A 23,447-nucleotide genomic window follows, 5' to 3' on the forward strand; every position below is an offset into this window, starting at 1 on the left:
TAGTTTTTCCCCAGGGCCACACCAGATTATTTTAAAAGAAGGAGGTCACAGCATTAGCTGCTGTTATTTTTATTTCACAGTTGACAGAAGCAAATTCAAAAGAAGTTTCTGGGATTTTTTTTTAATTATTATTATTTTTTTAAAGAAACGTATGTGCGTTTCACACTGGTGGTTACATCAGCTCCACTGACCGCCCCGATCCCCGCCATCCTTGTGTGAGCCTCATCCCCCGCAGCATCCTCAGCACGTGGAAGGAGAGCGTCCAGCCGATGCCACCCCTCCTGGCGGCCGCGGGGCACCTGTGACAGGTGACACTGGCTGCCGGTGCTGAGTTTTTCCTCCTTTGCAGCCCTTTACTGGGAGCTGCGAGTGCTGCCAGGTTAACTTCAGGCTACCTGCTGGCCCGCTCTGCACACAGCGCTCTGGTTTAGCTGAATTTAGACCACAAGCCCCAGAAAACCCTGACAACAAATTAGGCTAAATCAGCTTTATGGCCATTATAAACCCATACGAGCACTGTCAAAACACCCGACGCCTACGGGCAACTAATTCAGTTTAAAGGCAACTGGTAGCGGTTGCGAAGGCAGAGCAGACCAGCAGCCACGCGGCTGCATCGTCCCCCAGACCATCACAAAGAGTCACTGCAACCTCCCCTCTGTCAAACAGGGCTGAGGAAAACCAGAGCAGGCTCCAACTGCCCTAGCATCCCCCTCTGCCCCCCCAGGACTAGCCTCCCCCGCCGCCGGCTTTACAGGGCTGTCTCCAGAAGGGCCAAGCTCCCTGCCTCTGCTGGTCACCACCAACATCCCCGTTGCCACAAGGCGACACGGGCTGCAGCCACCCCACGAGAAACGGATGGGCAGAGCAGAGTGGGCTCACCCGCCCCACCACCTGCCTTTTCCATTCCTTAAACCACGATGGCAGGGGGGATATTCTGGACAGCATCTTTCCGGGAAGGCTCAGTCAGCTCCCGCTCCCTCCCCTGCTACCCTTTCATGCAACCTCAGCCTTCAGGGCTGTGCCACGGGAAGAGAAGCCACACACCGGCACCTCTCCTGACGTTAAACTCTGTTGGGCAAACGACACTAAGTAGGGACCGTTTGCCTCCCACCATGCCTCGTGTGTGAAGCACGAGTCCTACATCCCGTCAGCACGGGGGAGAAGCAGCCACAGAACAAGGTACTTAATTACACCAAGATTGAGCACTTCCACCTCCTCCTCCTCCTCGCCTCTAGCAGCAATTACAGATTTTGTATATTGGGCCATTAATTTTCTACAGGGCTACATTTTAACTGCTTCTGAAACTTCTGTACGAGGAGAAGGACGGGGAGCTGCACTCGTGATATATGGAGCTTCCATTTCTGGTGGCTGTTAATGGAGACATTAATACCTCTTGCGAAGTTGAAGGAAAAGTCATTAAGCCGTAATGGTAGGAGGAAGATGTTTTACAATGATGGGTATATGCAGGGTAGAGAGAGAGAGAGAAGAGCAGGGCAGACCCTCAAGGGCACCTCTTGTTGGTTCCAAGCTTCCTTTGACTTGGACTTTGGGGGTGGGCTTTTATTAGGGGCTGGGTGAGAGGGGAGAGGGTTATGGGGGTTAATGCTCTCTTCCCCCCGTCAGGCAGACACCGAACGTGAGGAGGGGAGCATTGATGAAGGCCACGGGACATGGCAGCCTCAAGGGTGGGAGAGCTCAGATGCACCAGCCTGGAGCTTTTCTTCCCTGGAGCAGTCGGTCCCCTTCCCCTGCGCCGCCCAAGGCACAGCCCCAGGACCAGGGGTGCACGGCTAAGGCTGCGGCACAGGGAGTTGGCTGTTAGCAACAGAAGGGAATACAAAAGAAGAATGAGAAGCTTCTCAGACAGAGAACTTGGCTGGACCAGGTGGTTTTTAGGCCGAGAGAACAGAGAAGGAGTCAGGTAAGAAGCAGGCAATTACAAGCGCAAGGAAAAGGTGGAGAACGGGGAGATGAAAGCAGGCAGCAGAAGCGGAGATAAGAGCCACCTCCAGGCCTGCGACCGTCACACCTTTATTGACGTTAGCAAGCAGCCAGCCAGAGAACGAGAGGGAGAAGCAAAGCTGCAGCCCTTGGCCACGAGCAGATGACAGAGAAAAGGAAGGCGTCAGCTTCAAAGACAAGGCTCCAGGGCCACTGGGCTTAGGGAGAGCAGGAAGAAAGGCGAGCGCTAACTCTTTCCTGGGCTGAAGGCAGCCGAGAAGCGAGGGCTGGGGGGAGACCATACATCAAGTCACCCTCATGCAGAGCACACCGGGCAGCGTGACTTTCCTGCTCTCGCAGGGTGACGGGGAAGAGCAGCAGCAAAGCCAGCCTGTCGGGAAGGGGAGGGGAAGGAGAACAGCAAAGGCTGTGATATGGTTCTGCCAATATGCCACTATGTCTCCCGGTCAGTGCCAACTTTTCTTTTTTAACCACTTCTACCCATTTTTTGCTCAGCATCCACCCCCCCCCCCCCCCCCCCCCCACCAGAGCACTGAGACACATCACGCCGCCTTGCACATCCCTGCAGAGGTTTGACCCACTGGGGGCTGGAGGAGCAGCTTCACGCACTTCTCACACACAAAAGCCTTCAGGGGAAAGTGGCTGGCACGGAAGCGGGCACTGAGCGCCGAAAGCAGCGATTCAGAGAAGCCTGTGCCCCTTCGCTGGCACAGAGGCACCTCAGGACAGCGATCCGACAACAATAAGCGACTCGTTAGCAGTCCTCATGAAGAATCTTAGACAATGAAAATAGCATAAAACAACATTGCATAATATCCTGGTGCCAGATGTTTTAGTTTCTTTTTGTGCTCAAGTTTATAAAAACATGCCAAAGGGCTCAGTCAAAGACCTTGTTTTCCTCTGGCTGGGATCGGTTCCTGCCTTCCCGAACGCAGCCAGCCTGCCACCGCGACATTAAGGATGTTAGTTTGTGCAATTCGCTTCTTTCACTCACCTTTCACATTTTTCCCCAATGCTTCCCCCTCCTCTTACTTAAAGTTGCATTTCTCTTAGACTATAACACATACTCTTAATGCTGAAGTTTGCAATTCAGAGTACTCCGGGGCAGACCTACACACACAAGCAAATCCCCCAATTTTAGTGCGGAAAACGTATTTTCCATAGTCGTTAAAATCCTGGTATCGCAGCCCTGCTAGGAAAATCCATTCTGTTGTTGAACCATCTGAAACATTTCTTCATGTTTGGGGAGAAAAATTACTAATCGCTAAAATATTTAGCGCTGCTTTGTGCCCATATACCCCAAGCTCTCCTCGAATGATAGCGTAATATCCTGGTACTGAAATTATTAGGATACATGCAAATTAAGGGGAAAATTAAAAGAACAAACAGCAGGGTACAATCTAAGCAAATATCTGGAAGGAAGCACTATTTTCCACATAAAACATTGGTTTTCACTGTTAAGAAGTGCACGTTTCCAGTGAAATGCTGGTAACACATCGCACCCCCACATCAGCTTGTGCCCGGCCCCCCCTTGCTCCTGGGATTACTAATGTTCCTTAGCCCACAGCTGTCTCAAAACGGTCACATTTTCTGCATTGTTTCAATATCATCCTTCCCACCACATCCTCGTCGACGGGAGTTCCCATCCTTTCTTTGCATAAGAAGAACCGAAGATAAGGCAAACTTTTGTCCTAGTCTGGCATCTCGCAGACCCAGGGTGACACAGAACAAGGAGGTCCTTCTTTCTGGAGCTTACGTACCGCAAGGAAACCCCTAAAAGTCCCATCAGTGAGCATGGGAAAGCTATTAATTTTTGAGGCTTTTGATACACCAGTCATTTCTTGTTTGTTGAGAAAAGAACCCACCACCCTACCTGCGTGCACAGTTATAAAGGTATCAGGTAGATTTTTCATTCTTTAAACAAATGTTTCAAATTAAGTACCTGGAAAACTTGGTCCACAGAGGATGATCCAGCGTAAGAGAGCATGTGCCTGCCCTTCAGAGACCCTCCACAGCTCAACCGTGATGGCACAAAGCTGCCACATTTGATCTTAAAGCCTCATGATGTATGTGCTACACTCACCTACCACCATCCATATTCATGTACAGGGGGGTCAGAGTGGGGTTAAAAAAGACAACAGAATATTTAAATGCTTGTTGTCTGCCTTTTGCCACTTTAAACAAGAGATGTGCAACAGAGCTCTAACTGTGCAGCAACAGAGATCTAAGAGAGCAGAAACATTCCCTATGGATAGACTTTTTGGGCTAGATATTCTGGATACCTGGACTTTTGAGCAAGATCCCTTGTGTGGTAGACCATGGGATCCAGGCAGGATTTCTTGGTTAGTACCATGGGCACCTGAACACTTCCTTCTGAACACCAACTAGGTCTTTCGGTGAAGGACTCAATTATGGGGATTGCTCCATCTTACTTGCAGCAAACAGCACTTTAGGTGGGGAATTGGCTCAGATGCTGAAGTTCAGTGAGATGGGTATCGGGGCTCCCATGACAGATACTGGAAATCGAGTCAATAAAACCAATAGCGTCAAGAGAGCCATTCATCTCTTTGTAAAGCAGATGTTGGTGTCTGGTCAGATCACTCATACCCTCAACTCGGTCAGCTAGACTACAATGAAAGGGAGTCAAAACTATGATATAAAGACATGAAGTTACAGGAAATTAAACCCAATCCTGTATTCCTTGGCTTTGGCTCCTCAACTGGTCTGCCTTTAAAAGAAATCACATCAAGAGGGAATTGATAGCAGCAGGTCATTCAATTAGGAAGAAACAATTTAAGGACAGAGAGAGGATGCCCCAAGAATTGGGTAGGGAATTACAAGGATCCAGCCCGTGTTTTCAGATGAAACCATGTCAAGATAAAATACTTCACACCCCTGGCGTGGTTCAAAGTGTTAGTTTCTAATTTTCTTCTCTAAAATCCCAGCTCAACACAAACAGTCACAGACAGTAGTCATGATTCAACAGTCAGTGCACCCAAATCTGAAACAGTTTAAGTTAGTATATCCACCTGGTTTTCTCCTTTCCGATTTTCCATTACTTCACTCTTCATATATTTTCCTTCCCATGTTTACGGCACGCAAACTCTATCACTCATCCCAGGCTTCCATTTCTGTTTTCTTTCAAAACATTTAAACTTTCCCCAACCTGTTCATTTCCTGTAGCCAAACACCACCCAGGCAAAGACAGTTTACAATTAATACATCATGGTGAACGCAAAGATGGATGAAAGTAATATGCTCCCTTTGGCTGAGCTGGTCCCTTGAAAATAAACAAACAGCTGACAGAAATCAGTAAAAAAAAGAAAAAACAAAACAACAAAACACACAACAAACCAACAAAACCCTCCAAAACTAAAACCAACCAACCAAAAAAACCCCAACCCCCCCATCATTGCCCATTAAGCCTAATAAGCAGTACGTCCCAAGTACATTACAATGACCTATCTAGTACCTCACCCCTAAAGCACAGGCATAAACCAAAGGTAGACTAAAACTGAGCATTTATTTATTAATTTCTCCTTCCCCACTATTTTGTTCATGCAAGCATAGGGACTTAAAAAAAAAAAAACAAAAAAAGAGAGAGACACACAGACAGACAAAAAAGCACTTTGTAGACCACACCTTGAGGAACACCACCCAGGTGAGAGGCATCTCTTCGTAACAGAGTGCCACCAACATTCCCAGACAAGGACTGAAATCGGTAGCAATAGTTGGTACATACATCAGAGATAAAGCAAGCAAGCTGCAGAGTCCTTTTCTTATTTTTCAAAACACACAGGAGTAAGCAGCACATGGAAAGATCCTTCCCTTGAAAGGCTCTCCAACAGGAGGAAGACCTGTTTGTTAGAGAGATGGAAGTTGGGGGGGGGAAGAGAGTTCAGAGCTGTTTGAAACCCCCACTCTTAGCGATCTGGGAAAGCGTTAGCACAATTTCTTGGGGGAACAGAGTGCCTCTGTAACTACTGAAAAAACCTCAGTATGAGAAAGGGAGAAATCTAGTAAAATTACAGCCTCTTACATTTGAAACCAGACTTTCTAAGGTGCGCCACCATTCATTAAGATTTTTCCCAGTGCCTTGCCAATCTGCCTCTGCCTCCACCTGGGAGGGTAGATGAGTCTTTGCCTTTCCAGTTCCTGACCTCAGTGCTGAGACTGCCAAGGCAGGGTAATGGCAATTATCATGGTGGTTTTGTGGTGTATTCATTTCCTTCCAGCTGTCATAACTAGAAAGGAACCATTGGCAGAGAGGGTTTCTGCCAGCTTCGAGCTGTACATCTGTTCGCGTTTGTCTGTTCACACAACACGGGATGCGATCCCCCTTTCCTCTTAACGCCGGCATCTGTTTGCTCGCACTGTTTGCCCTGGAAGGGCTTTGATTTCAGAGGCTGAGAAGTGAATCTCGGTGGATGAAAATGTCTTCACATCTTTTAAAAAGAAAAGAAGTCGAGGGGTGCAAGCCTTCGCTATCAGCGCTAAACAGTTCCCCTGCAGATAATGAAAGCTGAAATAAAACTAGCAGTGGTCCATAAAGCTACGAGGAGAAGCAGCTGATGCAGGACGACTCAGCTTGGACAGCAGGACCGGGAGGCTCTGGAGCTGATGGAAGCCAATTCAGATTCAAATGAGACAAATTACAGCTAATCAAAATGATCTGCTAGGACAGGGATGGATGATTCATGTAAGTGAGGGATTTAAAAGCTTATTGGACCACTGTAATGGCATATTTTAAGTACATATAGGACTCCCATCATCTACGCAGCCACAGTACTGAAAATTTATTTAGGACAAACTGTCAGAGGACGAAGTTTTAAAATAGATATATCTTTCTATTTAAAAAAAAAAAAAACAAAAACAAAACCAACATTCTCTGAGGTTCTGACTGTACAAAAATAAGTAAAAAAAAAAAGATATAAAATGTCTCATAGTTGCCAACTCAAAACACAGGGAGTTTACAACAGATCGTTCAGATTTTAAGAAGATAAAAGTCTCAAAATGGCTCTAATGTGACCTTTGAACCAACGGGAGCATTGACAGTTGGAGAACAGGATCCCAGGATTATGGGCTAGTTAGTAAGCTTTACAGAGCGAAAGATTATAATCAAGGCTGGAGCAAAAAAAAGCAGCGGCCGTTTCACCACAGAAATGGATGTGAAATCAGCTTCTGCCTCCCTGCATCACTCTTAGGCAGTTCCAAACGAGCACTTTTTACTCACTCCAATAGTTTTACATGTAATAAAAAAAGAGAGGAGGAATATATGACCTTTAAAATTGATCTCGAGAGGGTCTTTTTTTTCCTTTTTTTTTCCCTCTCATTAAACCAAGCCAGCCTAACTCTACATAGCTTCAACTCAGCAGAAAGAGCAGAAAGATGAAGATGCCCATAACTTTTAGAATAGTTTCACAGATCTAATGTTGGAATTAAATGCTTATTTTACTCTATTATACAACTAGCTAACCAATCAAAGAAAAAAATACTGCTATCAATCAATTTTTAAAATGTTTTGTCACATGACACTGCATTAAAATAGGCTACACGCTGTAAGTGCAAAAGGAAGACTGGCGAAAATGTGGGCCCACTGCTGAATGAGATGAGGGACCTCATTACATAGGACGTGGAAAAGGCTGAACTACTGAATGTCTGCTTTGCCTCAGGCTTTACTAGCAAGACCAGCCTTCAGGAATACCAGCTCCCAGAGACCAGTGGAAAGGCTGGAGCAAGAACAATGGACTCATGGTGGAAAAGGATCAGGTCAGGGAATACTTAAGCAAACGTAAGGGGCCCGATGGGATGCACCCATGAGTGCTGACGGAGCTGGCAGATGACATTACAAGGCCACTCTCCATAATTTTTGATCAATCACGGTGAATGGGAGAAGTGCCTGAAGACCAGAGGAAAGTAGATGTTACTCCTATCTTGAAGAAGGGCAAGGAGGACCACCCAGGGAACTACAGGCCACTCATCCACACCTCAGACCCTGGGAAGGTCAGGGAACACCTAATGATGGAAACCATTTCCAGGCACATGAACATGATCATCATCAGGAGCAGTCAGCATGGCTTCACCAAGAGGAAGTCATGCTTCAACAACTTGCTAAGTTTCCATGATGAAATGACTGTGTCTGGAGAGCTGCCTGGCAGAAAAGGACCTGGGGGTTCTAATTGACAAGCGGCTGAACATGAGCCAGCAGTGTGGCCAGGTGGCCAAGAAGGCCAATGGCATCCTGGCTTGTATTAGAAATAGTGTGACCAGCAGAAGGAGGGAGGTGATTGTCCCTCTGTACTCAGCACTGGTGAGGCCACACCTTGAGTATTGTGTCCAGTTCTGGGCACCTCAATACGAGAGAGATATCGAGGTGCTGGAGCGAGTGCAGAGGAGGGCAACAAAGCTGGTGAAGGCCTGGAGAATAAATCTTATGAGGAGCGATTGAAGGAGCTGGGACTGTTTAGTTTGAGGAAGAGGAGGCTGAGGGGAGACCTCATCGCTCTCTACAACTACTTGAAAGGACACTGTAGAGAGGTTGGTGCTGGTCTCTTCTCACAGGTAATTAGCGATAGAACAAGAGGGAATGGGTTCAAGCTGCAGCAGGGCAGGTTTAGGCTGGACATTAGGAAAAAATTCTTCATAGAAAGAGTGGTTAGACACTGGAATAGGCTGCCCAGGGAGGTGGTGGAGTCACCATCCCTGAATGTGTTTAAGACTTGTTTAGATGTGGTGTTAAGGAATATGGTGTAAGGGAGAACTTTGTAGAGTGGAGTTGATGGTTGGACTCAATGATCCGAAGGGTCTTTTCCAACCTAAATGACTCTATTATTCTATGACTGGCTTGGTAGAGGGGAGAAGAGTGGATATCGTCTACCTGGACTTCAGGAAAGCCTTTAACACTGTCTTCAAAAGATCCTCACCGACAAGCTGCTGATGTACAGGCTGGATGAGCAGACAGTGAGATAGGACTGAAAACTGGCTGAATGTCTGGGCCCAGAGGACAATGATCAGTAGCACAAAGCCTAGTTGGAGGCCAGTGACTAGTAGTGTACCTTATGGGTCAATACTGGGTCCGATCCTGTTTAACATCTTCATTAATGATCTAGATGATTGGGCAGGGTGTACCCTCATTAACTTTGCTTATGACACCAGTCTGGCAGGAGTAGCTGATACACCAGACGGTCATGCTGCCATCCAGAGTGACCGCGACAGGTGGGAGAAATAGGCAGACAGGAACCTCATGAAGTTCAACTGGGGACAACTCCAGTCACCAGTACGTGCCACCAGCTGAAAAGCAGGTTGGCAGAAAAGGAGACAGGTTGTCCTGGTGGAAAACAAGTTGACCATGAGCCAGCAACATGCTTGCCACAAAGAAGGCTAATGGTACCCCGGGTTGCATGAGTGGGAGTGCTGCCAGCAGGTCAAGGGAGGTGATCCTTCTCCTCTCCCCAGCACTGGTGTGGCGACACCTAGAGCCAGCTCTGGGTTCCCCCAGAACAGAGGCACAGACATAACTGGAGAGAATCCAATGAACAAAAATGATGAAGTGACAGGAGCATCTCTCCTCTGAGGAAAGGCTGAGAGAGCTGGGACTGTTCAGCCCAGAGAAGAGAAGGCTCAAAGGGGATCTCATCAACCTACAGTAATATCTGAAGGGATGGTGCAAAGAACATGGAGTCCGGCTCTTTTTAGAGGTGCACAGTGACAGGACCAGAGGCAGCGGGCACAAACTGAAACACAGGAGGTTCCCTCTGAATATCAGGAAACAGTTTTTCACTGGGAGGGTGACCAAGCCCAGGCACAGGCTGTCCAGGGAGATTGTGGAGTCTCCATCCTTGGAGGTATTCAAAAGCCATCTGGCCATGGTCCTGGGCAACTGGCTGTAGGTGGCCCTGTTTGAGCAGGGGGGGTGGACCAGATGACCTCCAGAGGTTCCTTTTATCCTCAACTAGTCCTCGATTCTGTGATACACTCCTTAACTCTTACTTAGGAACGGGGCAGATACAAGACAAACCTAGAAACACAAATAGTCATACATGCAAGACCTGCTACATTTAATTTGAAAACCCTCAGGTCAATGCTGAGCAGTATTTTTGGTTGTCTCTGTAGCATTGCTTTCTATACAGCTTTCTATATACTCATTACTTCCAGTTACTATTTTAAGTCTATTGTAGAAAAAGCTTTAAAAAATTATATAGGGTCAGAGTAACTGGTATAGAGAATCATGCATAAAAGCTTCCTAAGTGGTCTAGACAAAAACACCATGCAGACTTAAGATAATCTTTGATAATGCAGAACAGAAAAAAAAACCAGTCAGCTCAAACTGGAAACAGAACAGATAAACAGTATAACACAAATTAGGTTAAAACTGTGACTACCAGCCTCTGCTTCAAGTTAGCTGGACACAGGCTGCTCTAACTCCTCGGTCCTGGATGTCAGGCCATTTAAATTAAAAATTATTTACATCATAGATTCCCATCTACATATATATAAATAGACTCTCATTAGTTATTCATATTTAAATAAAAATAAGATCCTAAGTTGGCCCACAGGAATAACACATTAATAAGAAAAGGTGACTGAAGCCCTCTGAGTTAAGTAGGAAGATAAACTATTAATTCATCAGTGTCCCCATGTTTCAATTCTCTGAATTTCACCTCCAATTAAAGGTAAAACAAGTACAAAGAACCATGGTGTTTCATCTGAGCAGGTTCAAATTTTAGTCATCCTTACTTGGGGCTTCATTTTTCCCCTGCAGAAATATTTGAGATACTTAAACATAGAATTTTTGTATCACATTCAGGGCATACGCAATCACGTCCACAGACTTGCATAAATCTGTCATCAGAGTTACAGAGAAGGTTGACATTGCTTTTGCGCAAATTATATCCCCAAGTGACTGTAAAGGAAGAAGAGTTTCTACAAATACCATGAGTATTCGGGTGAACATCTTTGCCCCTGTGTTTACCACCTGAAGTAAAAAATGGTGTGCCTTTATTAAAAGTAAGAAAAAAGGGGAAGATGCTCCATCCTTTGAGCCAACATTGATAACACAATGTTGCTGTCTTTCACTGTCATTCCTGAAAGACTCCTACAATATCTATACACCCACAACAAACTTGTTAGAAGTGCAGTCATGTCAAGCACAATGTGCCTTCACCCTGACATACACCACGCTCCAATTTCAATGCTGCACAGGTCTTCTGCGACAACAACTCTGAGAGCTGCTAGTCCTTCCAGGCAGTAGCATTTTAATTTCAAATAGAAGAGATCTTAAGATGTACTGAGGAGTGATGGCACTGTCTTGCAAGATGACTGAAAGATACAGAACCAGATAAGCAGATGAATCCTGGCTGATAGAAAAGCAACTCAGAGAAATAGAGGGAATAAATCATGCTGTCTTCTATATCAGATATGCAACAAAAAATAATATTCAGTATCTTTTGAGAGAGATCAGATGCAAAATGCCTCTAGACTGTTGTTACTACCAACTTCCAAGTTTCATAATTAGCCTGGGAAGGATTTGAGGTTATCATTAACCCAACTTAAGTTACTTCTCAAGCACAGAGAAGTACTCTTTTCAGAAGTACATAGAGAAGTACATACTTCTTTTGTATCACAGAAATACGAAAGGATTTACTATATGAAGTTCAAACCTATTGCCATCAACTGCTTTGATTTAAAATCTTTCAGGTCTTCATCTGAACGCAGGACAGTTTATAGCAGTCTCTTCCCCTCAGTGGTTATACGAGAATTCTTTAAGCTGTAAGTGGCAAAATGCTATAAGCAAAATCAAATAGTTGAATATATTCCTAAATTGTTATTTTGAAAGCACAGAACAAGCCAAGTTCAAACATTAATTGCTTCAGATAAACAATGTTGGAATGATTTTACCCTTTCGATTAAAACTTCCTTACATCAGATGTTTACATGAACTGTCAAGAAGTGCCAAATGCCAGATAAGATAGCTACCCTTGCCTACGCAAACAGTGCTCACACACGTACACAACGTCAAACAAAACGGACAGTTACAACAATGAACAAGCTATTTTATTTCTGTTGATAGATAAGAACATCCCATTGAAAATAACGAGTAAAAAATATGTTCTGCTACAACACTTGGACCGCTTGAATCTCACGCTATAGCACACGGTGAAATTCTGCTACTGCAACATCACGGTAATCCCTGTGCACACAGGTGCACAGAAAGCCTTGAACAAATATTTATACCCATTATAGTGCCATGTACAAAAATGTCACTCCATAAAGGCCAAACAGAAAATTCAAACACCCTTGTTTTTCTCACGCCAATGGCTTTGTAAAAAATGAAAACTGTTTTCAGTCAATTACTTATGCTTAAATCATATGACATCTTTTTACACTAAAGAACTCTGAAATTCAGCATAATAAAGCATGGAACAAGTAAGACACAAACAATACAGTGAACATGTGGAGCATGATGTTTTCCTCAATATATAACTAACTTTCATACAGTTACACCAACAATCAAGTCAGGATTTTCCTAACACAAAGAGAAAATATTCTGTTTCTCCAATGAATGCTCTGACCTTTTCTTACTATAGAAAGCATGCCTGTATTATTCATCTAAGCATACATGCACCACAAAAGATATGCAAAACAAATCAACATAGATAACCTTTAGTGTCAAATGTCTAATGATGTAATAATAAAAACAATTCTCAAAGCCCAAATGACTTGCTAAATTAAAATTGCGTTGCAGTCACTTAAACTAACAAAGTACTTGGACACTTGTGAGCCACTAAATTTATTACTTTGCAGCAGTAGCTCTGCTGAAACCTGAGGAGCATCAGACTATTGGCAAAGCAAAGCATTTTCAGAAAAGGAATTTGTAAAAAATACATTTACACTATATGCTTTCATATAAAAAGGCAGTAAGAAATATAATAAACCCTACCATTTTAGGACTACACCTTCCCTAGCAAATAGCTTTTATCACTTGCACTATTACATACAGTACATTCAGTTTCCTACACACAAAGTATATTTTCTTGTCCCTGACGTATACTACAATTGGCAGTGACAATAAACTGCTTTATTATCACCACTCATTCTTGCAGCTTATACAAACAGCACCAATTTTACCCCAAAAAGGCTTATCGGTTACATAGTAGCACTTCCTTATAGGAAATATAAGCCCAAAACATCGGAACCAAATGTGTCTTTCCAGAAATACACCAGAATACATGGTTCAGAGTTAAGGGATGAATAACCAAGGGTATTGCATAGTACAGGGATCTCGCCTGTATGAATAAAGCCACCTTTTGATTGTTTGTCACCTTCTGACTCCAAGAATGGACAACAAATGAAACAGGTGCTAATGAATACGAGAAGTAGTACACAAGTAAATTTACTGGTAAAAAACACAAGAAATTGTACAGTTCTCTCTGTCACAGTGCAAAGTACACATTAAAAAACTGAATACATATGTACAGTGTGTATGTATATTTTTATATATATAGTATGTATTTCCCCAACACATACGCGTGTATATAAAAAGCATAAACACACACATCCATGCCAAACTTAGCAAAAAGACGGAATGTTTAAAATGTGGATGCATTGCTCCAGTTAAATCAGTCTGTCCCAGAAATGGCTGTTTATACAGCCAATACGTCCTTCCATGAAACAGAAATATTTACTGCCTGCATAAATTGACAATATATGGTACATTTGTCCTCATAACTTACCAAAGGACTGATAATCACACTTTATAAAAGCTTATATTAAGCCCTCCCCCTCCATAACCCTTCCTTCCCTGCACCTCCATCCCCCATGATCAATTCATATGGCTATTCCCTTTATGGAAATCTAGGAGGAATAATCTAGAATAATATACTAGTGTATTACTGTGCTGGAGGATCAGACACAGTATTCACTACAGAGATGAGATCCTCTATTTTAGATTTTTCTTGCAATATAAAAGTTTACAGCCACCCCTGTAAAAATTATTAACACCTGATGCTGGTTTATTATTTTCCTTTGGGATTCAGCTGTTTTGGTTCTGAATAGCAGAATACCTTATAGCAGCCTTCCGGGGCCTACAGGAAAGATGGGGAGGGACTCTTTATCAGGGAGTAGAGCGATAGGACGAGGGGTAACGGTTTTAAACTGAAAGAGGGGAGATTTTGATTAGATATTAGAAAGAAATTCTTTCCTGTGAGGGTGGTGAGGCACTGGAACAGGTTGCCCAGAGAAGCTGTGGATGCCCCATCCCTGGAAGTGTTCAAGGCCAGGCTGGATGGGGCTTTGAGCAGCCTGGTCTAGTGGGAGGTGTCCCTGCCCATGGCAGGGGGGTTGGAGCTAGGTGATCTTTAAGGTCCCTTCCAACCCAAACCATTCTGTGATTCTGTGAATATGAACACGCTGGCTGAAGTCTGTAACAGAGAACGCACTTTTCAGGATTCGGAGATCATTGTTACCCGACCCGCTCACCCTCACTATGATCAACTGTCCTTCCCTGCAAACTTTCTGAAACAGTTCACAAAATACTAGAATGTAATACAGATATTTTTTTTTCCTCCCTCTTTATCCTGAATGTCTTTTATACATTTTGAGAGCACTTTCAAAAAATACAGATGATTTATATCAGCAAAATCAATTTGAAACATGACATAGTTTCAAATAAAGGCAATGGCTGTGAACCTGAGAGCTTAGTGTGATACGAACACACATATTTGTGGTATTCCCACCGGCTAATACTTTCCTTGTTTAAGTCTTTCAATGTGGTAGCACAACTTTAGGGCAGGCCCCAGCTTCAGTCCCATATATTTCATTATCATATCACTCCTCAGTAAGAGTAGTGCCTTCCCATCGATTTCCTGCAGAAGGAAGAGAATAAACACAACAACACACAACTATTTTAACAAGCTGCATGGTAAAACTGGAAAGTATACTTGTTTATACTGCAGTAAAAATTTATCTACTATATATAGAACAGTAACTTAGTATAATTTGATATTTACAGATGGCCTCTGAAATCGAATTTATTTTAGTTTTTTTAATGTGTCGTTAAAGTATTTAAGATGCTAAAGAAAATTATAGTAAGTAAAAGAAACTGACCAAGCAGCCCTCAAAATTAGGTACCAGCCAGGAAAAAAAGTGAATAGGTCAAGGGGAAAAAAAAAAGAAAAAAAAAAAAGGAAGCTGCAAAGGAAGGTCTGTGCAGTTAGCGATTAAATGATCCAAGCACTGAGGCCTTGCACTGAACCTTGAACACAGCTGTGGGAGGATTTTGGCATGCGCATGCAAACAGTCACGTGGAGGAAGGGGTTACAGACCATCTAAATCTGTGAAATAAGACAGATCTATGTCCTGGTTAAACCGGACAGATTGTTAGGATCAAGACCAAGGACAACTTAGTCAGATTTCAACTGCCTGGTTGAGAAGCTGCTGAAATGTGACAGTCCTAAGCTCTTAGTAGCATTAGATACTGTAGACAGGCAATTAGTTCCTTAAAACACCATAAAGAAAACCACTCTGTCATATTTTTTTTAAACATAAACCTGACAAAATAAGTGACATTTAGTCTTGTTATACAACTAAGAATAAAACATAACACAGGAAGCTCTGTTAAAAGTTATTTTGAGTTTTCTTTCCAATCCAGCTTACTGAGATTTAACTGTTAGTAGGAGCTGGTGCAGAACAAGGGTGAAATACTACTCAAGAGAAAGCCAACTTCTTTTTGGGGGGCCATCTAAACAATGAAATAAGAAAGCAGCTCTTTGCTGAGCAACATGCCATAGAAAAGTACAGTGAGAAGAAGAGGGGAGACCAAAACCAGGGAAACTGACACAGTTTCTCTCTCTCAATAAAATATCCAGTTAGATCTTACAAAACCCTACACATTGTTTTTCAAAACAGATTAATTCAACATTTAAATTGATTCTCTGAATTTTAGTATTAAAAAATTAAAAATTTTAGTAGACCAAGTGTAAATCTAATGAGGCATAATGGCATCTCCTCTAGGGTATAATCAGCGTCCAAAACAGACTCTCTTAAGAGAGGTGCTGCCTACGTAGGCCAGGGGTAAAGTACACAAGAATGCCATCTTCTCTGGAGGTACCAGGGATGACAGGGGTACTATGGATGTTGGCCATTAGAACTTGGATACTTCCAGGATTGGTGTTATACCGTATAAACTGGAAAGCAGTGGGTATTTACTTTAGCCTAACAAGACTGGAACATAGAGAAAATATACTGCAGGAGGAGTTTCAGGTGGAAAAATAATTTTCATCCTCCCTCTAATATATGAGTAGAGTTTATTCTACCTTCAATTGCAAACAGTGATTGACATGAAAGCTGTATTTTAAGAGATTAATGCAACACACAATCTACTAGAACAGAACGGATACGCATCATACATGTCTCCTAAAGAGCTCTGCATGTGGAGCTAGTGCCTGTGGATCAGCTTCTTTCACAAAACGCATTACTTCCTCTATTGACCAGGCGGAAGGATCCTTATTCAATATTCTTGAAGGTTCCCTTTTTAGTGAATTCAGATCCGGTCCAGTTGTGGAACTTGCAGCTTTTAGCATAAAAATATTGTGAAAGGAAGAAATATCACTAGTCCGTATTATACAGGGATAACACATTTCGTTTTACGTTAAGACATTCTTAATATTAATGTGCAGCTTTTATTATGCATTCTTTGCAATATATTAAATGGAAGATGTTTTATTTTCCTCCAAATAATACCGAACTGTTCCATTTGTCTTTAAACACCTTACGTAACTGCAAATATTTACAGTAGCATTAGCACTATGGCATACCTAGAGGGATTAGTTCAACTTGTACCTGGCTCCTGAGTAATAAGATGCCATTAATTGGGAATGTGGCAAAGGCAAACGAAGCTGGGCAGACAGAGGGAGGGACAGGAGGAAACCCTATCCCCGTATTTCAGCAACACAGTAATTAATAGTTGATAAGATGCTCGGGAAGTGAGCTGCATATAATTAGCCCTCCTCAGCCTGGCCTGCCGCAGCGTCCATCACAGCAACGAGAGGAAGGCACAGCAGGCAAGGCCTCCTTCCCCCCTGGCTTGCACCACACTATTAGTTTTAACAGGCTTCAGTTCTGCATTTGCAGTTACGTTAGCAAGCCTGACATGCTTGGCAACAGCACAACATCTCACCCCACACGCAAGCTTTTCTATAGCAAAGAAGGTCTTTATTCATAACTCTCAGACTTTGTACGTTAATAAAAGCAGTTATATACTTTGGAAAGTTTAGTTATATAGCGTACCTTCAATCCGCCTCTGTATTCGATTCCTACTAACTTCATAGTAACCACTGCTCCCAGCAGAGCTCAAGGACAGCCTGCGCAGGATTGGGGCTGAATTTGAGGTAGCAGTCACTGGCTGAAGGGAATTCCTGTAATATGCTGCACTCCCAGAAGTACGATATTCCGTGGAATTTCGACGGGTCGGGCTTGAAGGATTTACAGAATTAAGTGCAGAATCCATAGAGTCCTCAGAAAATCGGTGTTCTTTGGAAGTGCTGTTTTCCTCTATAGGTAATGTTTCTGCTACACAAAAAGCAAGTATCAGTATGTTCAAAGTGATGGACATTATACCTTTGTTATTTAACTCCTTGCTAAGTTCTCCTGAAGATACTGACAGATTGTAAACCTGCTAACAAAGCTCCTGTGAGGCATTCACTGCTGCTGAATGTTTGCCCCTTTTCCTCAAGTAATCATTGGGCTCTTACGGTATTTTTAGAACTTCTTTTTGCAGCAAAAGATTTAACATGTTAAGTTTCAAAGAGTCTTCCAAAAATCATTTCAGTTGTATTTTGTTAAATACTATGAACAGGGAAGTAACAGAGGAAATTTTGGGGGGGTAAAATTGCCTAACATTAATATTTATACATCAAACAATCTTAGTCAAGCATTTTCATTACCTTATTTTAAACATACTCTCAAAAAGCCAATCATTAAGAGTTCATTATGTTTATCTTGCATGAAATTTTTAATATAAATAAAAACTCTCATGTTTTAACTAGCAACTGTTTAATTTGTTCTAAACAGCAGAGGGAGTCACTAACTTCATATACAAAACAAGTGGACAATTTTAATCTATAGATCCAAATACGTTCAAACATAGAGGTTTGTCATTAAGAACTGAATAGGCAAAGCCACAGAAGGCTGCGAGTGCCAGGTATGGCACACATAACGTAACATGTTTTGACCACAACACTGTATCTACATGCACTTAGTTCTTCGCACAGGGCAGGGTCTATGAGCACAGACTCTGGAAAGTTAAAGATACGTGTAAATTACTGAACCTACTGAGAAAGTAAAAAAACCAAATCAAAACAAAACCAAAATCAGGCCTCAGGAAGGGATTGTAACAACATTCCTCTTTTTAGTTCTTATCACTTCTCAGCTAATTTCTACTCTGCAGGACACAAACAACGCCTGCTTAGAAGACTTGTGAATTTTTAGAGCCTGTCAATATTATTTCTAAGCCAGATGAGCAAAGCTCAGCAGGTCCATTTCCCTGAACCATGAGACAGGAGCCAGGCTTGCATAATTACTGAAAGTTCCACTCTGGGTCAACCTAATGCAGGCCTGATTGTGAGAAATATGCTATATGAGGGAAAAAAACCCAACACATCAATGAGAATCCCACTTCATTTTCTAGCAATCATATGTATTGCTCTGTTTGCATCAGGCCAATATCTAGCCTGAGAAAGAAGTTGGAAGCACGATGTGCAAATCTGTATGAAACAAATGCTGCCTTGGCAGGAGAGTTAAGAGCTGGAAAATATAGCTAACAGGTTCACAGAAGTGTAAACCCCACACTACCATCTTGAAAATGACTCTAGTGAAGTTACAAAACACATGTTAGTGAAGCGGCATATTTTTTGGGATAAGAATTGATATGTTCTGTGAAACAAGTTCCTGAAATAAAGTTTTTACTACCCTTCTTATATGACAACTTTCAAGACTTTATTGGGCAACTACCCAGTTAAAACTAAAGCAAGAGTATTTTCCTAAAACAACCCAGTGAGCTTCTCGAGCATGTTTTCAGCTTGCTTCACGAAGTCTTCGGTTCTCTGCTGAAACCTGTTTAGAAGTGGAGTGCAGTGAAGAACTGTTAAGTGGATTTTGGTCTTCAGATAGCATAATCCTGAAAGGGAACAAAGGCACTCAGAGAGCCAGCTCCCTACTTAGTGAATTCAGTAAGGCAGGATCTGCAAGGCGATGTAACTTCTTTTACTAAACTTGATAGTCATGGAATAAAGCAGCTTTTATGGACAGGAGCCCTTCTCTTTCACATACACAACCTTCAAAGCAACCACTGCAAAACTTTCGAGTTTGTTAGATTTGAATCACAAAAGCAAAGAAGCAGCTACTGAGGTTTGCAAGGAAAACAAACACACAAGAAAATTAACTTCTTTACACTTGTCAGCTTGAAGTAGCTGCAGCAACCTACCAAAATGAAAAACAAAAGCCATCGTTCTATTAGAATTTCAGAAAGACTTTAAGAGATGTAGTCAATGATACGCACTATAAAATTAAAGGGTAGCCGACCAGGGGAAAATTAGAACTGTAGAGAATGAAGCCACTAACAGAAATTTCAGTCCAAGACCAAAAGGCAGAGGGGATACTTTACAGTTACAGCAAAGCTACACGAAGGAGCCTCAGGTTTAACTGACTGAACCTGGAGATTCAGATTTCAGAAGTCTTGAAAGGTAGGATGAAACAATGGAGACAGTACTCCCTAGCAGAAAGCTTGAACTAGAGTATTAAGCATGTATCAGCCAATTCCATGTAACATCTTAGGAAAAAAACTTTTTGTAGTTACAGTAAACAAGCAGAGGTCCCAAATATAGGACTTTTAAAAAATAACTGGTTTGCATAATCCTCATCAAGATTCCTGAAGACACAAAGATTTTTAAAATTGACCGTATTACAAAAGATTTTAATTGTATTTATTCCAATTACATCCCACATTTCTCTCTGATGTTATATATCCTAAAGTAAACAATAGTAAATAGGCCTGGGAAAGATCAACTCTGCTTTTTTTCCCAAGATACCAGCATTTGAATTTATCTTACAATAAATTCTCAATTCACATACACAAGGTGGAAAAGCTGGCATACTTCCCAGGACCATCATCTTTTAGAGAAAGTGTTTCTGTTCAGCACCTATAGTTTCCAGTCCACTTCCCTTTCCATTCCATCTAGCTTCTCTACAAACAAAATACAGCTGCAATCTTGTCGAAAAAGTGGTCAACTGGCATGACAGCTGATTCAAAATCAGCATCTAGCAAATGGAGCTTTGCAATCCATGGAGCAACGAATGACACGCTTCCACCTCAACTTTTTGAGCAGTTGTGAATGGTAGTATGGAAAGAGACGGGAGGTTCCACTGCAGAATGCCTGATCTCTGGGTAGATTAATAAAAGGCCAATAAAAGGCCTTATGTTTCAAATGTAAGGATGACAGACTGTTTAAACACTGAAGGCCTTAGCAGGAATCAAACGTCTTGTTTTCTTGAAGCTCCTCTGGGAATTAGAAGCCAGTTGTTCTGCCTCATACATAACGGGAATGATGTAATCATCTGCAGTAGTAAGAACACTGTTTTCAGCGGGAGGGAGACTGAGTTAATTCCTGTTGTGTTCCCCCCCCCCCCCCCTTATCTCTCATAACTTTAAGAAGAAACTTTTAGTGAGTAGGAAAGACAGCAAAATCTGCAAAACATATCCCTAAGCAGATCAGAAGGAAAATGAGCTGTTTGAAAGACCCTTTCCCACAATTATTCCACTTTGCCTTCAAATGATATTTCAAAACAACTATTTCAAGACAACTATGTCTCAATGGAACCAGAACTTTTTTGGGGCAGGATCTTTCTTGCTAACCAACCCATGACTGACCACTATAAAATTACCTCCAGATTTTCAGCAGAGGACATTGCCCTAATGGGAAACACACAACACTTGAGAACGCTTTGCCTCTTGAAATGCACAGAGCACAAATTCAAACCCCTGAAACCATGGCAAAACACTTATTTTTAATTATTTTTTATCCAAGTAACTGCACTTTATAATGAACTATTGATCTTAAAATGTGTTTTAAGGAGTACACTGACTTCATCTGTAAAAGGGATCCATTAGTAAACAAGGATTAAAAAGCAGTATGTGCATGCACATTTACTTTGAGGAAGATTTCTTACAAGATAATGCAGATCTGCTCAAACATTTGTTTTGCTCCAACTGAAACAACTTAATTTGAGTATAATTAAGTGCTCTACGCTTACTAAGTTGCCTACCAGAAACATCTGACTTAGGTGTACAATATATCTGTGGAATTAAGCAAGTACTTCTTTTGGAAAGACACAAAAATCAATAATCGATGCAGAACGGTGTTTCCTGCTGCTGTTACTATATACAAAGAAGTTAATATGCTACATATATAAAAAATAACGTGTACCATTTAAAATAAGCTATCGTTTTGAACATTTTAATTTTATATCCTTTTCTGCTTTAGCTGTAGTCCTATGACTTTTTAACTTGCACAGAAAAAGAGATCGTTCTGCTCCACTGATACTAATAGACACAAAATGACCCCGGGATCTCCAAAAAGAAGAAAAAAAGTAATATGAAGGAAGAAATAACTAAACCCCATCATATTTCAAAAAACCCTTTGGAAACGCTGTGTAAATACCTTGCAGCAAGAGCAAGTACGTATCAGATGGGACGAGTCAACATCAACAAGCTAACACGGCTTAATCAGTTTAGTGGCAAATGCAGAGTAAAAAAGCCCACATTTTCATAAGTCTCTTCCACTGAGGTTTAAACCTAGATGCTTTACTTTACATCAGAGGCAGACTAAGACTAGACATGTGTTCAGTTATTGCAGCTGAGCTGCAGTGCAGGAAAAGGTGCTATTCATCAGTGAGCTAAATCAATCTAACAGCCCGTTGCCACGGGGAGGCTTCGCTGCTCCCCTGGCCATGGCTGCATTTCATTCAACCCTTCCCTGGGCTCATCCGAGCCCACGCTGAGTCAGTCCTGAGAACTAAACCGCAAATGACTCTTTGCTTCACCAAAATGTTTTCTGTGCTTTTCCTCGCTGGTTCAGCTCACCACCCAGCTGGGGGGGCCTGGATCCCACTGCAAGGAGGCAAGGAAAGCAGGAGCAGCACAACTTTCACAGGCAGCTAGCTATAAACTCAGCTGAATTGTGTCATCAAGCTACGCTCTTACACACTTAATGGCCCCAGCCTAGAGTTGCTTCCAATTTGTCTCCTAATCCATTTCGAGGCAATTGGATTTCTGATAAATAGCCATATATGGAGCAGGAAGCTTCATCTGTCACCTATTTGCCTGCGCCCCTTCACAAAAAAGGCTAGCAGGTTTAGGAGAAGGACTGCTGGAACTTGCAGTAGATCTTCCCTAAGTGCAAAATCTGTGCCAGTGATCAATAATTAACAAACTTTCACCCTGACCTGTCAAAGGCTAGAGACAAACCAGACACATACGCTGAACTCGATCCTTTTTGACTGGAAATACTGAAACCATAAATAATCCTCATATATAATCCTGACATAATGTAATTACCTTCAGATGGATGAGCATCATTTCTGGGAAGCTTAGGGGAAAGAGGAGCGGTATATGGTGGAGAGTCCTGAGAGTATCGTTTAGTGCTCCTGTTTTCAGGTATTTCTTCTTTTGCTGTGAAGAGGAAAGTCACCACCTATTATTCTAGCATAAAGCTGCTCATGGGGAAAGTCCAGGGACAAAAGGAAAGACATACATCAGCCATTCACCAGGTTACAGTTCAGTTTCTTATGTCACACAGACTCGGTCATTTTGATACAAGCTTTCCAAGCTGAAGCACAGCTTAGTTTATACTGTCATCACTCAAATTACCTTGACCCTGGCTACCTCTCTGAAAAGAGTTAAAACTAATGACTTTCATATGACAGACAGAATTACAAACACAATTTCTCCATTGGAAAGGGAAAAAAAAAGAAAAAAGGAATATTTTATTTTCTAAAGCAGCATTTGGAAGACAGACTCAGCTATTAGACAGCTGTGAGAAAGCTTCACAACCCAATATGAATCTTGGGAAATTGCCCTGATATCAAGGTTTTCTCAACGATGGCTCCTGGTAACCCTTGGCCTGGGACCAGGCCCTGCAAAAAACCTGATGGGAGATCTTGCACACATTTCATTTCCCCCTCACTCCATGCTCCCAGTGCGGCAGATAAAGATATTGGCCTCATACGAAGTATCATAAGCAGTCACCAGCAAAACCCACCTCTTCTACTAGAAGACTGGACTGTACATAGAACGCAAAATTTTTGGAGCCACCACTGAGTAAGGTGAATGAAGAGGGAAGAAAGGACCTTTTACTGGTGTGGGAAGGGCTAGACTGAATTCCCTTTCAGGGCAAGTCCCTTCTCATGAGGCAGAGTAAGTATCTTTTTGAAAG

The 23,447-nt window shown here is 42.3% G+C and overlaps 1 protein-coding gene across 4 annotated transcripts in view; it reads right to left on the reverse strand.

The window, feature by feature from the left end:
- Positions 1-14,624: 14,624 nt before the first annotated feature.
- Positions 14,625-23,447, reverse strand: part of SCML2 (Scm polycomb group protein like 2) — a 71,973-nt gene continuing 63,150 nt past the window's right edge. For 3 of the 4 annotated variants that reach the window (XM_063342534.1, XM_063342509.1, XM_063342518.1), the window contains 4 exons: positions 22,571-22,684; positions 17,248-17,529; positions 16,368-16,531; positions 14,625-14,825 (listed from right to left, as the gene is read on the reverse strand). In XM_063342534.1, the coding sequence (XP_063198604.1) occupies positions 14,700-14,825; positions 16,368-16,531; positions 17,248-17,529; positions 22,571-22,684 (686 nt within the window). In that variant the 3' untranslated portion in view covers positions 14,625-14,699. The remainder of the gene's footprint in view (positions 14,826-16,367; positions 16,532-17,247; positions 17,530-22,570; positions 22,685-23,447) is intronic. The other variant, XM_063342525.1, reaches the window with a different exon arrangement.

Source organism: Chroicocephalus ridibundus, chromosome 1, assembly GCF_963924245.1.
Source record: "Chroicocephalus ridibundus chromosome 1, bChrRid1.1, whole genome shotgun sequence".
Lineage (NCBI taxonomy): Eukaryota > Metazoa > Chordata > Aves > Charadriiformes > Laridae > Chroicocephalus > Chroicocephalus ridibundus.